This window comes from Nanorana parkeri, unplaced genomic scaffold, assembly GCF_000935625.1.
Source record: "Nanorana parkeri isolate BGI_ZX_2015 unplaced genomic scaffold, ASM93562v1 scaffold54, whole genome shotgun sequence".
Lineage (NCBI taxonomy): Eukaryota > Metazoa > Chordata > Amphibia > Anura > Dicroglossidae > Nanorana > Nanorana parkeri.
The window spans coordinates 2228708-2242235 of NW_017306322.1; the positions used below are offsets into that span (position 1 = coordinate 2228708).

The window sequence follows — 13528 nt, forward strand, 5'->3', positions numbered from 1 at the left end:
TTTACTTGGATAAAACATGCCATATTGGATCCCCTTCTCCCGAAGTCTGCGACGCACATCCACGAACGACCTCCTTCGCTTCTGGATCTCTGCTGAAAAATCAGGAAAGAACCGAAGTTGCGCGTTACCGCAACACACGTCAGGGGACTTGCGAGCTGCAGCCAGGATCCTGTCTCTGTCCCTGTAGTTCAGGAGGCGTGCCAAGAAGGGGCGCGAGGGGGCTCCAGGTATTGCCCTGCCAGTGGGCACCCGGTGCGCCCGTTCCACCACGAATGTAGGGGGCAATGTGTCAAGCGCCAGAACTTTTTTAAACAGGGTTTCAGCAAAGTGTACCGCATCCGTTCCCTCTTCCCCCTCTGGTATTCCAATAATGCGCACATTATTTCTCCTCATGCGGTTCTCCGCGTCATCCACCTTTGCAGCAAGTACACGCACTGTATGTTGCAAATCAGTAATCGCAGCATTATGGCCCTGCACCGTGTCCTCCACCTGCGACACCCTCGTTTCTGCCGTGGTTAAGCGTGAACGAATTTTGTCTAAGTCATGGCGTATCAGGGTGCATTCAGCAGCCAGGTGGTCTATTTTGGCAGTGAGAGTGACCTGGCACCCCTCAATCGCAGCCAGGATAGCAGATGTCCCCGCAGCTCCTGGGGTATGTGGCTCAGGCTCCCCAGTAGTAGGTGTACGTGATGGCCCTTCACTCACCCCCTCCACGTTATCCCCATCCATGTTGAGCAGCGGCAGGAGAGGCCCAGGGACAAGCACAGGGGAGTTCAAGATGGCGCCGGCCTTTCCCCCACCTGAGCCCTTCGTTTTCCGGGTGGATCGTCTCAGCGCTGCGGCACGTCTGCGGGACCTGGCGGACATAGATCGTCGCTCAGGTGAGTCTAGCACAGGGTGAGGGACCTGGACCGGTCAAATGGTGCGGTAGGCAGGAGATAGTTCAGGATTTCCCGAGCGGAGGCAGCGGAGCTTCACCCGACACGTGCGCTCCCTCTCACATCGCGGCCACGCCCCCCTCGTGAGCCCTTTAAAAATCAGCCCCTTAGTGTGGTCTACTGTACTTTGCTGTCTGCACACTGTCTACAGTGTACTATACTCACTGAAGCCTACCATGACTGCCCTCTACTACACTTATTATGGAATCCAAAACTCTTGCATCTCCCCATTGAATGCACTCTACTATAATCACTGCAGTTTAACATACTTTTCTCACTCTCCATTGAATATACTTTACTACAGTCACTGCCATTACCTCTTTTTGCTGCCTACCCACTGAATGTATTGCACTATACTTACTGCTGTCTCCCCACTGACTTTACTCCATCATTCTCACAGCATTCTACGGTGTTCCCACTGACTGTACACTTCCATACTCACTACAGTCCCCCATACTCTGCTGTCCCCCTACTTACATTACTCTATCATACTTTCTATTTTTTGTATTCTCTGCTGTCTCCCCACTAATTACACGCCGCTATAGCTATTGCCATTCCTTGTACTCTGGCTATACAAAGAGTAAACACGAACAGACATGCAAGTCACCAATTAACTCAGCCTTGCCCTGTGCGATACACATGCAAACCAGTCTATCTGGATTTCAAGCGTTATACACTTTCACTTTCATTTCTTTCTACTATTGACTGCGATGGCATCTGCTAATTTGAAAGCAGAGTTGGAATGTTCCATCTGTCTGAGCATTTATACAGATCCTGTCATGCTGAAATGTGGGCACAACTTCTGCCAGGTCTGTATAGATTGTGTCCTGAATACACAGGGGGGGTCTAGAGGATATTCCTGCCCTGAATGCAGAGATGAGTTTCAGGAGCGGCCTGCACTGCAAAGGAACATGAAACTGCGTAACATAGTGGATAATTTTCTGTCTACTCAGTCAGATCAGGAGGAGTCTGAGGTCTTCTGCTGCATCCACAGGAAGCTACTGGAGTATTACTGCATAGAGGATGATACCTGTGTCTGTGTGTCCTGCTGTCTCATTGGAGAACACGCAGGCCATAAGATGGAGTCAGTAAAGGAGGCCTCTGGAAAGAAAAAAAATAAAATGAGGAAAGTTTTGCAGAAACTGCTGACAAAGGGAGGAAAGACGGAGGAAAGAATCCAGAGTCTGCAGAAACACAGGAGAAAAATCGAAGAAAAATCAGCTAGTGGCAAAGAGAAAGTCACTGCCCTTTTCAGAGACCTTAGGAGACAGCTGAAAGTACTGGAGGGAAAAGTACTAAGTGAGATCTCCGGGCAGGCCAATCGGGTCTCATTCTCCATAATGAATGTGATCCAGGAACTGGAAAGAAAAAAGGAAGAGCTGTCCAAGAAGATGCATCACATTGAGGAGTTGTTTAACATGATGGATCCACTGACTGTCTTACAGGAATCTGATACAGGTGACCTGTGTGATGCTGAGGATGGAGATAATGAAGAGAGACAGAGACATGGTAAACTCTTCCATGATGAAGGGGATCTGGATATGGCTGTGATTTCACAGATATTACAAACGGGTTTATCTGATATAATGTCTGGGGTAAATGTGCAGAAACATACAGGCGCATATGTATATCCACATTTTAGTACAGAGGACAACAGTAGCAACATTGCTGTACTAGTTCAGGAAGTCCCCCAACCAGCCTCAACCATACAAGACACACACCACCAGCCTGGAAGGCCAAGTAATTGGTCTGCCCTGAAAATGTCGGGACTGCCACAGGATACAGACATTACACTAGATGTAAACACAGCTGGAAATGATCTTTGTATATCATATAACAGGAAAACTGTATCCTACTCGGTCTTTACCCATAAATACCCAGAAAGACCAGAGAGATTTCAGTCTGCTCAGGTGTTAAGCACTCAGAGTTTCTCCTCAGGGCAACATTACTGGGAAGTGGATGTGGAGAGATCACAAGTTTGGAGTATTGGGATGTGTTACCCTAGTATTAACAGGAAAGGGTGTCACTCAGAGATTGGGTGGAATAACAAGTCTTGGGGTTTGCACAAATCTTGGCTGAATAACCAGTATTCGGTGTTATATGATAGGAATTGGATCCGGTTACCTGGCAAGCTCTTCAGTAAAAGAGTCAGGATATATTTGGATTATGAGGCTGGTCAGATCTCCTTCTATGACATGTGTACCCTGATACGGCACCTCTACACCTTCAATGTCACCTTCACTGAGCCCCTCCATGCTGTACTGTGGGTAGGGGGAGGTAATATAAAGATATGTAGGGATAATCAGGATATGTGAGAACCACCTAATCCTCACATATGGGCAAAATGTATTGACAGCCTTACCAGGGCAGCTCTGTATCTCGGCTTTCAAGTTTGCGTTTTAAAACCAGATGGGGAAATATTGCATCTGTAGGGGGAACAAATAAAACACTTCCAGGTTCCGAATACTTGTTATAATTTAAACAATAATAATGCAAACAGTACTAATTATTGCAATGTGCTGTAGGTTACCATAACACATACAGTATAAATAGTAAAATTTAGGTTCCTATGGCTACCTGTGACTTATTTGCAGATGGACTCAATGTAAAAGTGATATTAAAGTCAAATTGTTTAAGCTATTTCAAATGCTGATAAAAATCACTTTAAATGAATGCTGCTTCATAGTGTTTAAAAGTTTTTGTTTCTTTCAGAATCAGCTGTTCCCCTGAGCACTGGCTCTGATATCCTGTTTTAGGGTGGCTCCTTTCCCTTGCAGGATCCTACGGAGCCACCCCTGTGTGTGTTAGTAAGCTGTGTAGGTCTCCACAAACACACAGGCACAGCAAAGCAAGACACTCCCCACCTCCCTGACCCTCCTTCCTCCCTTCTCCAAGTTAGTAGATGGACAGCTGATTGAGACTGTGCTCTCCCTTGGTCAGGAAGTTTAGGGCAGTGTAGCAGAGAGAGAAGGAGCCAGCTGTTTGGAAACATAATGACTGTAAGTGTTTGGCTAAAAATGTAAAGAAATACTTTGCTGGGCAATGTATATTTATTTGATCTGAATTTATTATTGAAAAAAAATATTGAGACTTTGATACTACTTTAAAGAATTCTCCAATGGTATTCCAACATGTTATGCCAACAGTAGCAAAAGTTCTCACAATTTTAGAAATTTGCACCAGAAGATTATACTATTATCTACACTGTCTACTCTACTCTAGCAACCAAAAATGCCCACTGGGACTCCAGTGCGTCCCCCAAACCAAAAATAGTCAAACTAGAAAAAATGGTACTATAACCGGCCTTTATAGCAGGGCGCACATTGGGAAGGCTTGCATTTTTGGTTGCTGGGCCTCCAGTGCGTCCCTGCACCTTATTAGGATGAGTTGGCTACCTCCAGGTACACCTGCATGTAATTTATCAACTTCATTAATATGCTCACACTTGGAGACTCGGGTACATAGAGTTAGGACCACACTTTGCAGAGGTGCCTTGGCGCGGCAGTGTGGCTTCTACATATTTTTGGCCAAAAGTTTGTGCAAGTAAAACCTCTGATTTTAACGCATACTGTTGACAGGGCTACTTGTTTGGTTGCAGGCTAGCTGGCAGGTTGAGGCTGGGGAATTTTTGTGTTTTGTATTGTTGTAAGCCTTCCCAATGTGCGCCCTGCTAGAAAGGCCGGTTATAGATTCATGCATGTACCATTTTTTCTAGTTTGATATTAGGGATGCACCAATACTGATACTAGTATCGGTGCAGATGCCGAGTATTTGGGCGTGTACTCGTACTCACCCAAATGCTCCGATGCCTAGCCCGATACAAGTGACGAGAGAGCATGGAGCCGGCTTCCCAGACAATCAGGAAGCCGGGCAGTGTGTAATGACTCGATGCCTGGCTTCCTGATTGTTCGGAAGCTGGCCAATCAGGAAGCCATGCGCCGTGTAATGACGTGGTGTCCGGCTTTCTGACTGGCCGTGAAGCCGGCTTCATGCTCCCTCGTCACCTCATGATAAGCAAACCGGCTTCCCGGCCAATCAGGGAGTCGGGCGTCGCGTCATTACACGGTGTCCGGCTTCCTGATTGGCCAGAAAGCCGGCTCCATGCTTTCTCATAACCTAGTGACTAGAAGCATGAGGATGGCTTCCCTGCTAATCGGGAAGCCAGGTGGCGAGTCTTTACACACCACCTGGCTTCCCGGCTAATCAGGAAGTCGGTGGCGAGTCATTACACATAGTTACATAGTATTTGAGGTTGAATAAAGACATTAGTCCATCAAGTCCAACCTATTAGGATCTCATTCTGGGAGTACCCGTACCCCTGTATATTACGGTCCCTTAAGAAATCGTCCAAAAGTTTCTTGAACAATTCCACATTATTTGCTGAAATCACCGCCTGTGGCAGTGAGTTCCAGACCCTAACTGATCTTACTGTGAAGAACCCCCTTAGCCCCTTGTGCTGGAATTTTTTTTCCACCAATTTTAGGTGATGGCCTCTAGTTTTTGTAACGGAGTTAATTTTAAACAGTTTATCGCTAATGTTGCTACCACCATTAAACATTTTGTACATGGAAATCATATCCCCCCTTAATCTCCTCACCTCTAATGTGAACACGCCACCCAGCTGCCTTAATGGGGCTTTCGGTATCAGTATTCGGTATTGGCGAGTACTGAAAAAAAATATATCGGTACTCGTACTCGATACTGAAATACCGGTATCGGTGCATCCCTAGTTTATATGCAGGCCTCGTTTCTCTGGTGATTGTGTAGGTTGCTTGTTCAGCTCGATCTGCAACATTAGTTCTAAATTGTATTACGGCAGATGTCTTGTTTAAACATATTAAAGGAGAACTATTGTCAGTGCTTTTTCCCATAGTTCTCTCCAGGGTCACGGGAGGACACAAACTAGCGTCCTCCCGTGACCCAAAGCTCAGTATACCGCGAACTACAGCTCGCAGTATACTGAGGCCGCCGCAGCCGGGACGGATCCCGACATTAGTGCATGATGGACAGCTGGCTCTGCCTATCTAGAGGCAGAGCCAGCGGGACCCGTCCGTTCCGCCAGTCAGTGCTGGAGGATCGGACAGGGGAGGGGGGGGAATCCCTGCAGGGAGCCGTGAGTGACAGTCACGGCTCTCTGCAGGGAGATGATCGAGAAGTGAGCGAGCGGCACTATGTGTTCGCTCACTTCCCGATCTATTGAGCCGACGTGTGACAGTTTCATTGTCACACGTTGGCTCGAACTATGAGACTGAGTGATTTTCACTCACCTCATAGTTCTCCTTTAAGCTTACACTTCATCTAATTTGCCAGAATGGTTTGTGATTATAGTGATGAGCTATATTGTTTTTTTTTAATTAAAGAGAAAACCTTAATGTCAGCATTGCTTTGTGATGGAACTAAAAGATGTTTCACATCTCGCAAAAGTATTAGAATGTCTTCCAGTGTTTTGAAATTATGAGGTTATAACCATAGAGAAGGAGCTGTTGCAAATTGAGTAAAGGAACTGAAAGATTGAGAAGTGGATCATGTTATAGCATTTTCTTTTGAAAATAGAAGCCATGGTCATTCAGATAAGCATTCACATAAGCATGTGGGTATCAAGCATCCGTCAACCATGCTTATACAAATGCCCATCGGAATGACCTTATCAGCAAATGAACGTGGACGGGACCCATTGATAATAGCAACCACACGTGTTTTCTGTGATTCTATCCCAGCCAATTGCAATCTGATATTCATTTATTTGGGTACAGTTTGCCTAAAATATTTGCAGTGGGTTGCTTGTGTTTATTATAAACCAAAATTTCTGCACTTACAAGAACAGAGAGTATACAAGCGTTGAGTGGTAGGAGCACTCGGCCATACGAGCACGGTGGTCTGTGGGAGACAGAGCCAATATTACTCGACTTTTTCAAAAGGGTATTTTGAAAAAGTCAAGTGCTCCTGCCACTCAACGCTTTTATACTCTCTGTTCTTGTAAGTGCAGAAATTTTGGTTTACAATAAATATTTTTTTAATCGCTGCACTTAGGAGCTTTCTCTTTGTCTGTTATACCCTGCTTCTGTCTGGACAAACCCCGGTGCACGGATACCGCGGCCTATGCGGTGCAGGAGGGGTTAACCGGAGGGAAATGAAAGGTGGACGCCCAACCCGGTTTTTCGGATACAGAGCACGGAAATGGACGAGATATTATAACTACAAAGAATTGTTGAAGAGACTCTTTTAAAATTAATTCATTTCTTCAGGGAATCCCAGGACAAACCTAGGAGGACAGATGAGTAATAATATCCCCCATACACTATTATTCAAAGGTTGGGGGGAAACAGATGACTGGTTGATTGATTTTTGCCGATACCAGGATCGACTTTACGTGAGGACTTATTTGCAGTCATAGGACATTGACCTACTTTGTCTTTTTGAGATTATTGGTTGTGATTATACCCTAGATGTAGGATTACATTCGGGTGCCGACTCCCCTTGCAGTTTCTAATATTTAAATCAATGCATCCAACACCTTAGTGGTGTACAAGGAGTGCCCCCCCTCACCTGTCCCATCCATATTTGACCTATAATACCATATTTTTTCATATACAGTAATACCTTGGTTTACAAGTAACTTGGTTTGAGAGTGTTTTGCAAGACAAGCAAACATTTCTGAAAAATGTTGTCTTGATATACAAGCAATGTCTTGCAATAAGAGCAAAATTTTGTAGAAAAGCACCACCCGAATAAGTAGCAGTGCGAGCGATGAGTCTGTTTAACGACAATGCAATGTCACATTGAATAGATTCCTTGTTAAGGTTTCACAAAATGAAAAAGATTCAATTGAGCCGAGAGATAGCAGAGATTCCGTTAGTGATAGTGAAAGTCGTCCTACACAATAATCCTCCTCTCTCTTGTCTCCCTCACACCGGCCACGAAGGTACAGGTAATTGGTTTATTTGTCTTTATATTTTGTATTATATTATAGTACAGTACAGTATTGTAATCATTTTTATATGAATATTTTTGGGTTGTGGAACGAATCATCTGAATTTACATTATTTCCAATGGGGAAATTCGCTTTGATATACAAGCGCTTTGGATTACAAGCATGCTGCCGGAACGAATTATGCCCGTAAACCAAGGTATTACTGTATTCACAGGTTTATTATTTAATTGCCACAGACACAAGTGATATATCAATCTCCAACCCTTGGTGGGAAATGACACATAGTCACATTTAATGTTACAAACAGTATTACACCAAGGAGAGACTCTGATATTTAACACATTGTTTCACGGTTTATTAGTGTTCATTCCAGACTAGTAGACAAACTAAATGATGTGTACCCGTTGTTTACCCATTCACGATTAAGCACCACACATGTTTTTCCTTACACAACTATTAATAGAACTTCACCTCCAGAACTAATCACCTTATTATTATTTCACTTATTTATTACCCATACTTGTGACGGAGTGTATTTACCAGTTCACGGTTATTCACTGATATATGACACGCAGTTGCAATTGCACATACTGGTGGATACAGTTAGATTTACAGACCATTTATTAATTTATTCACTTATACTGGGTGGTGTTGAACTTTGAAGATTTTATACGCCAAGCGCAGCATATTATTATTATGCACTGATGGTTTTTATTGCACATTGCTGCAGCTGGTAATTACTGACACATTATTTTCTCCCAGCGCAACTATCTGTTAACTTGCTTTTAGGTATTGTCCACTGTACTGGAGAAGGCAGTAATGCTGTCTCCTACAGAAGATATTGTTGTAACAGGCAGAGTGGAATGTGTGGCACCAGAGAGACCATGTTTGAGAGCCCAAAACCACTATGCTGTGCTCTAGAACGGACCCTGCCCAGTTCCTGATGTATGCAGAAGCAGGAAATGTCCCCAAGAAGAGGATACATAACGGGGACTTGTAGTTCTACAAAGTTGTTAACTATCTCATCATGCTTATTATTGCTTGGAAAAAGAAAAGATGGGATGGGAGCCAATTTATGAGATGTTTCCCTGAGCACACTTGTGTCTTAAAATGGTCCTATACTGCAGTGACTTTACAGATAACTTGTGTTTTCCCCTACACATATAATGCAGTGTGCAGCAGACCATGTGCCAAAATGTCTCCAACATATCCTTCACAGAATAATAAATACAAATAATGCTTACTGAAATTCCTCTATAAGAACTTCATGAAGATTGGAGACGCTGGTTCCTCTTCCCACTTTGCAGACACGGACTAGACTTGCTTAGTGATTGAAGCAAAAAGAGCCATAACGTAAAGGCATGATATGGGATGTAGACCACATATTGCTCTACTGACAGGGATCTATCACTACAGAACTGCAAGTGTGTTTTCTATATCAGTCAGCATGAAGAGCCACACAATTGACAATCATTTCTATGGCTTGTTAGGAGACTAGTCACACCACACAGGATTAATGTATGCAGGACTATAGTACTATAGAAGACATTAACTTTCCTCCTAATATCACAGGCGTGAAGAGCCTACAGGATCATGTTGACAGGCAATCAATACCCCAGACTGGGTTTTGATCATTCTGAACATTCTGAACAAAGAGAGTAATGACAGAAATAAGTATGTGTAGTGGAATACTGACAGAGTCAAATCCCGACAAAGGGGCAAGCATTGTGCATTCACACAGATTGTATCAACAAACACTTCTCTATCAAACCATCTCACATAGCTTTAACAGGAGCATTGACACAACAGGATATATACTACGGCCACACAACAAGAACGTTTTTATCACTGAAAATGACTCTTACAAGTTAGTGTTTTTTATCTCAGTCTCTGATTACTGGAAGCAGACCTGTAGCGGTGTGTAGCGCACTGCCTTTTAGCCCTGGTTCACACCTAGGCGTATTGCATATGCGCGTCTGTCGCGCGTTTTTTTTAACCGAGATTCGCGGTAAACAAATCGCGCGACAAACGCGCGTTTCCGAGGGCTACTTGGCTGTATCCCAATGGAAACGCGCAACAAAAACGGCCCAAAGTAGTACATGTACCTTTTCAGGCGTGGGCCGTTTTGTAGCGCGTTAGGGACGGGCTGAAATACGCCAAGGTGTGAACCAGACCCATTGAATACAATGGGATTTAGATGTTTGAGCGTTTTGTAGAGCGTTCGTCGAGCGTAGAACGCGCTACAAAACATTCAGGTGTGAACGAGGGCTAAGGAATCAATACCAGCTACCTCCAAGTACCTGCACATACCTTCAGCTTTCTCCAGGACCACCCCAACAAAACCCTGGGGAGCCTCTATTTAGCAAAGACCAAGTTCATCTAGGAAACTGACATTTGTTCTATCCTTCCACCCCAAGCCTCGCCATTGCTCTGTTTATGTGATGGGGAACATTACTAACCAAGAGTATGGCATGAGAGGCAGAAGACTGCGGGGTAAAGTGGCACTGTATAACTAAAGTCATTTGTATAATAGAGCCCCCCCTCTGGGTTTTGGGGCTCCCAGGTGCACCTGAAGAAAGCTTTAGTTCCTGTTACTGATTTACTGTTTATAGTCACTGCAGGGTCAATTCAGTACCAATTTGAATTGTATAAATTGTGTCCATTCTGGCTCATGATCTACTTAGTGTCTTGTCATGTGGTCTCCAAACTTTACAAAAACTTTGTAATATGAGGTAGAGCTGCAGCTAACGATTATTTACAAAATCGATTAGTTAGCCGATTATTGAGTTCGATTAATCGGTTAATCGGATAAAAAATAAAATACATTTTAAAAAATGGCAGAATGGCACCGGCTATAGAAGACTAGAAATCACAGCAATAATATATTATACAGCGCAATGCAGAATACCAAGGATCAACTGCTATATGATCAGGCAGATCTATTTGTTGGTAGCTCTAAAGCTCACCACACATGTTGCAACCTTATTGTACAATCAGGGTTAATACCTGGGCAGAGGGGTATCAGGGAAGGGTTAGTATAAGGGCAGTGGGGTATCAGGGAAGGGTTAGTATAAGGACAGTGGGGTATCAGGGAAGGGTTAGTATAAGGACAGTGGGGTATCAGGGAAGGGTTAGTATAAGGGCAGAGGGGTATCAGGGAAGGGTTAGTATAAGGGCAGTGGGGTATCAGGGAAGGGTTACTATAAGGGCAGTGGGGTATCAGGGAAGGGTTACTATAAGGGCAGTGGGGTATCAGGGAAGGGTTAGTATAAGGGCAGAAGGTTATCAGGCAAGGGTTAGTATAAGGGTGGTGGGGTATCAGGGAAGGGTTAGTATAAGGGCGGTGGGGTATCAGGGAAGGGTTAGTATAAGGGCAGAGGGGTATCAGGGAAGGGTTAATACCTGGGCAGTGGGGTGTCATGGAAGAATTAGTATAAGGGCAGAGGGTTATCAGGCAAGGGTTAGTATCAGGGAAGGGCTAATACCTGGGCAGTGGAGTATCAGGGAAGGGTTAATACCTGGGCACAGTGTAGTGTCAGGCAAGGGTTAATACCTGGGCAGTGTGGTGTCAGGGAAGGGCTAATCCCAGGGCACTATGGTGTCAGGGAAGGGCTAATACCAGGGCAGTGGAGTATCAGGGAACGGTTATTACCTGGGTAGTGTGGTGTCAGGGAGAGGTTAATACCTGGGCAGTGTGGTGTCAGGGAAGGCTAATACCAGGGCAGTGGAGTATCAGGGAAGGGCTAATACATGGGTAGTGGAGTATCAAGGAAGGGTTAATACCTGGGCAGTGTAGTGTCAGGCAAGGGTTAATACCTGGGCAGTGGGTTATTACCTGGGCAGTGTAGTGTCAGGCAAGGGTTAATACCAGGGCAGTGGAGTATCAGGGAAGGGTTATTACCTGGGCAGTGTGGTGTCAGGGAAGGCTAATACCTGGGCAGTGGGGTGGTGTGAAGGGCTAATACCTGGAGGGTGAAGTATCAGGTACGGATTAATACCTGGGGGTGGGGTGTCAGGAAAGGGTTATTAACTACTAGGCAGTAGAGTCTCAGAAAAGGGTTAATACCTAGGCCAGGGGTTGGCAACGTGGCACCCCAGCTGTGGGGAAAATACAAATCCCATCAAGCCTCTGGGATTCATGCCTGTGGCTGTCAGAGTCTTGCAAAGCCTCATGGGACTTGTAGTTTACCACAGCTGGAGTCCTGAGGTTGTCTACCCCTGAACTATTCAGTGGGGTTGGGTGTCAGGGAAGGGTTAGTATAAGGGCAGTGGGGTATCAGGGAAGGTTTCGTATAAGGGCAGTGGGGCATCAGGGAAGGGTTCGTATAAGGGCAGAGGGGTATCAGGGAAGGGTTCGTATAAGGGCAGTGGGGTATCAGGGAAGGGTTTGTGTAAGGGCAGAGGGGTATCAGGGAAGGGTTCGTATAAGGGCAGAGGGGTATCAGGGAAGGTTTAATACCTGGGCAGTGGGGTGTCAGGGAAGGGTTAGTATAAGGACAGTGGGGTATCAGGAAAGGGTTAGTATAAGGGTGGTGGGGTATAAGGGAAGGGTTAATACCTGGGCAGAGGGGTATCAGGCAAGGGTTAGTATAAGGGCAGTGGGGTATCAGGGAAGGGTTAGTATAAGGGGAGAGGGGTATCAGGGAAAGGTTTCTATAAGGGCAGAGGGGTATCAGGGAAGGGTTAGTGTATAAGGACAGTGGGGTATCAGGGAAGGGTTAGTATAAGGGCAGAGGGGTATCAGGGAAAGGTTACTATAAGGGCAGAGGGGTATCAGGGAAGGGTTAGTGTATAAGGACAGTGGGGTATCAGGGAAGGGTTAGTATAAGGGCAGTGGGGTATCAGGGAAGGGTTAGTATAAGGGCAGAGGGGTATCAGGGAAGGGTTAGTATAAGGGCAGAGGGGTATCAGGCAAGGGTTAGTATAGGGGCAGTGGGGTATCAGGGAAGGGTTAGTATAAGGGCAGAGGGGTATCAGGCAAGGGTTAGTATAAGGGCGGTGGGGTATCAGGGAAGGGTTAGTATAAGGGCTGTCTGGTGTCAGGGAAGGGTTAATACCTGGGCACAACATTGGATGCACAATCGATGCGTCCAGGGAGAGTGACTGATTCCTAGCCGAATGTAATAATATAATTACATGCGGTGTGCAGGCATTTACATGCAGTTGCTGTCACCTGATCATTAACCTGACAGGTGACAGCTGCCGCTTGTACATAACAAAACCCTACTCCTGCATAAATAAAATAATACATCACCCTCCCCACACATAAAAAAATACTACCCCTGCACAAATAAAATAATACACTCCCCCCCACATATAAAATAAAATCCCAGTCCCCCCGCACATAAAATACAGATTCCCCCCTCCTGCTTACCTTTTTGCAGGGAGGAGGCACGATCCCTGTGATTGATTGGTAGGGTCTGCTGCAAACCTTACTAATCAATCCTTTTTGGCCAGTGTTCAGTGAAGGGTTTCAGAGCGCTGGCCTGAAAGGATCCGAGTGCCGGCAGAGGAGCAGCTTTGCAGTCTGCATCCGACAGAGGTGCAGACCGTGTAGCTCCTCCCGCAAGCAGGTACGTACCTGACTTGTGAGCTGGCTGCGTGCCACAAAGTAACGGCTTGCGGGCCGGTACTTTGAGACCACTGCATTAAAGAAGTG

At 45.4% G+C, this 13528-nt stretch overlaps 1 protein-coding gene across 1 annotated transcript; it reads left to right on the forward strand.

Moving 5' to 3' along the window:
• Window positions 1-1648: 1648 nt before the first annotated feature.
• Window positions 1649-3253, forward strand: LOC108803814 (E3 ubiquitin-protein ligase TRIM39-like). The gene has a single exon (XM_018575618.1). The coding sequence runs from the start codon at window positions 1649-1651 to the stop codon at window positions 3251-3253; it is 1605 nt and encodes a 534-aa protein (XP_018431120.1).
• Window positions 3254-13528: the final 10275 nt, after the last annotated feature.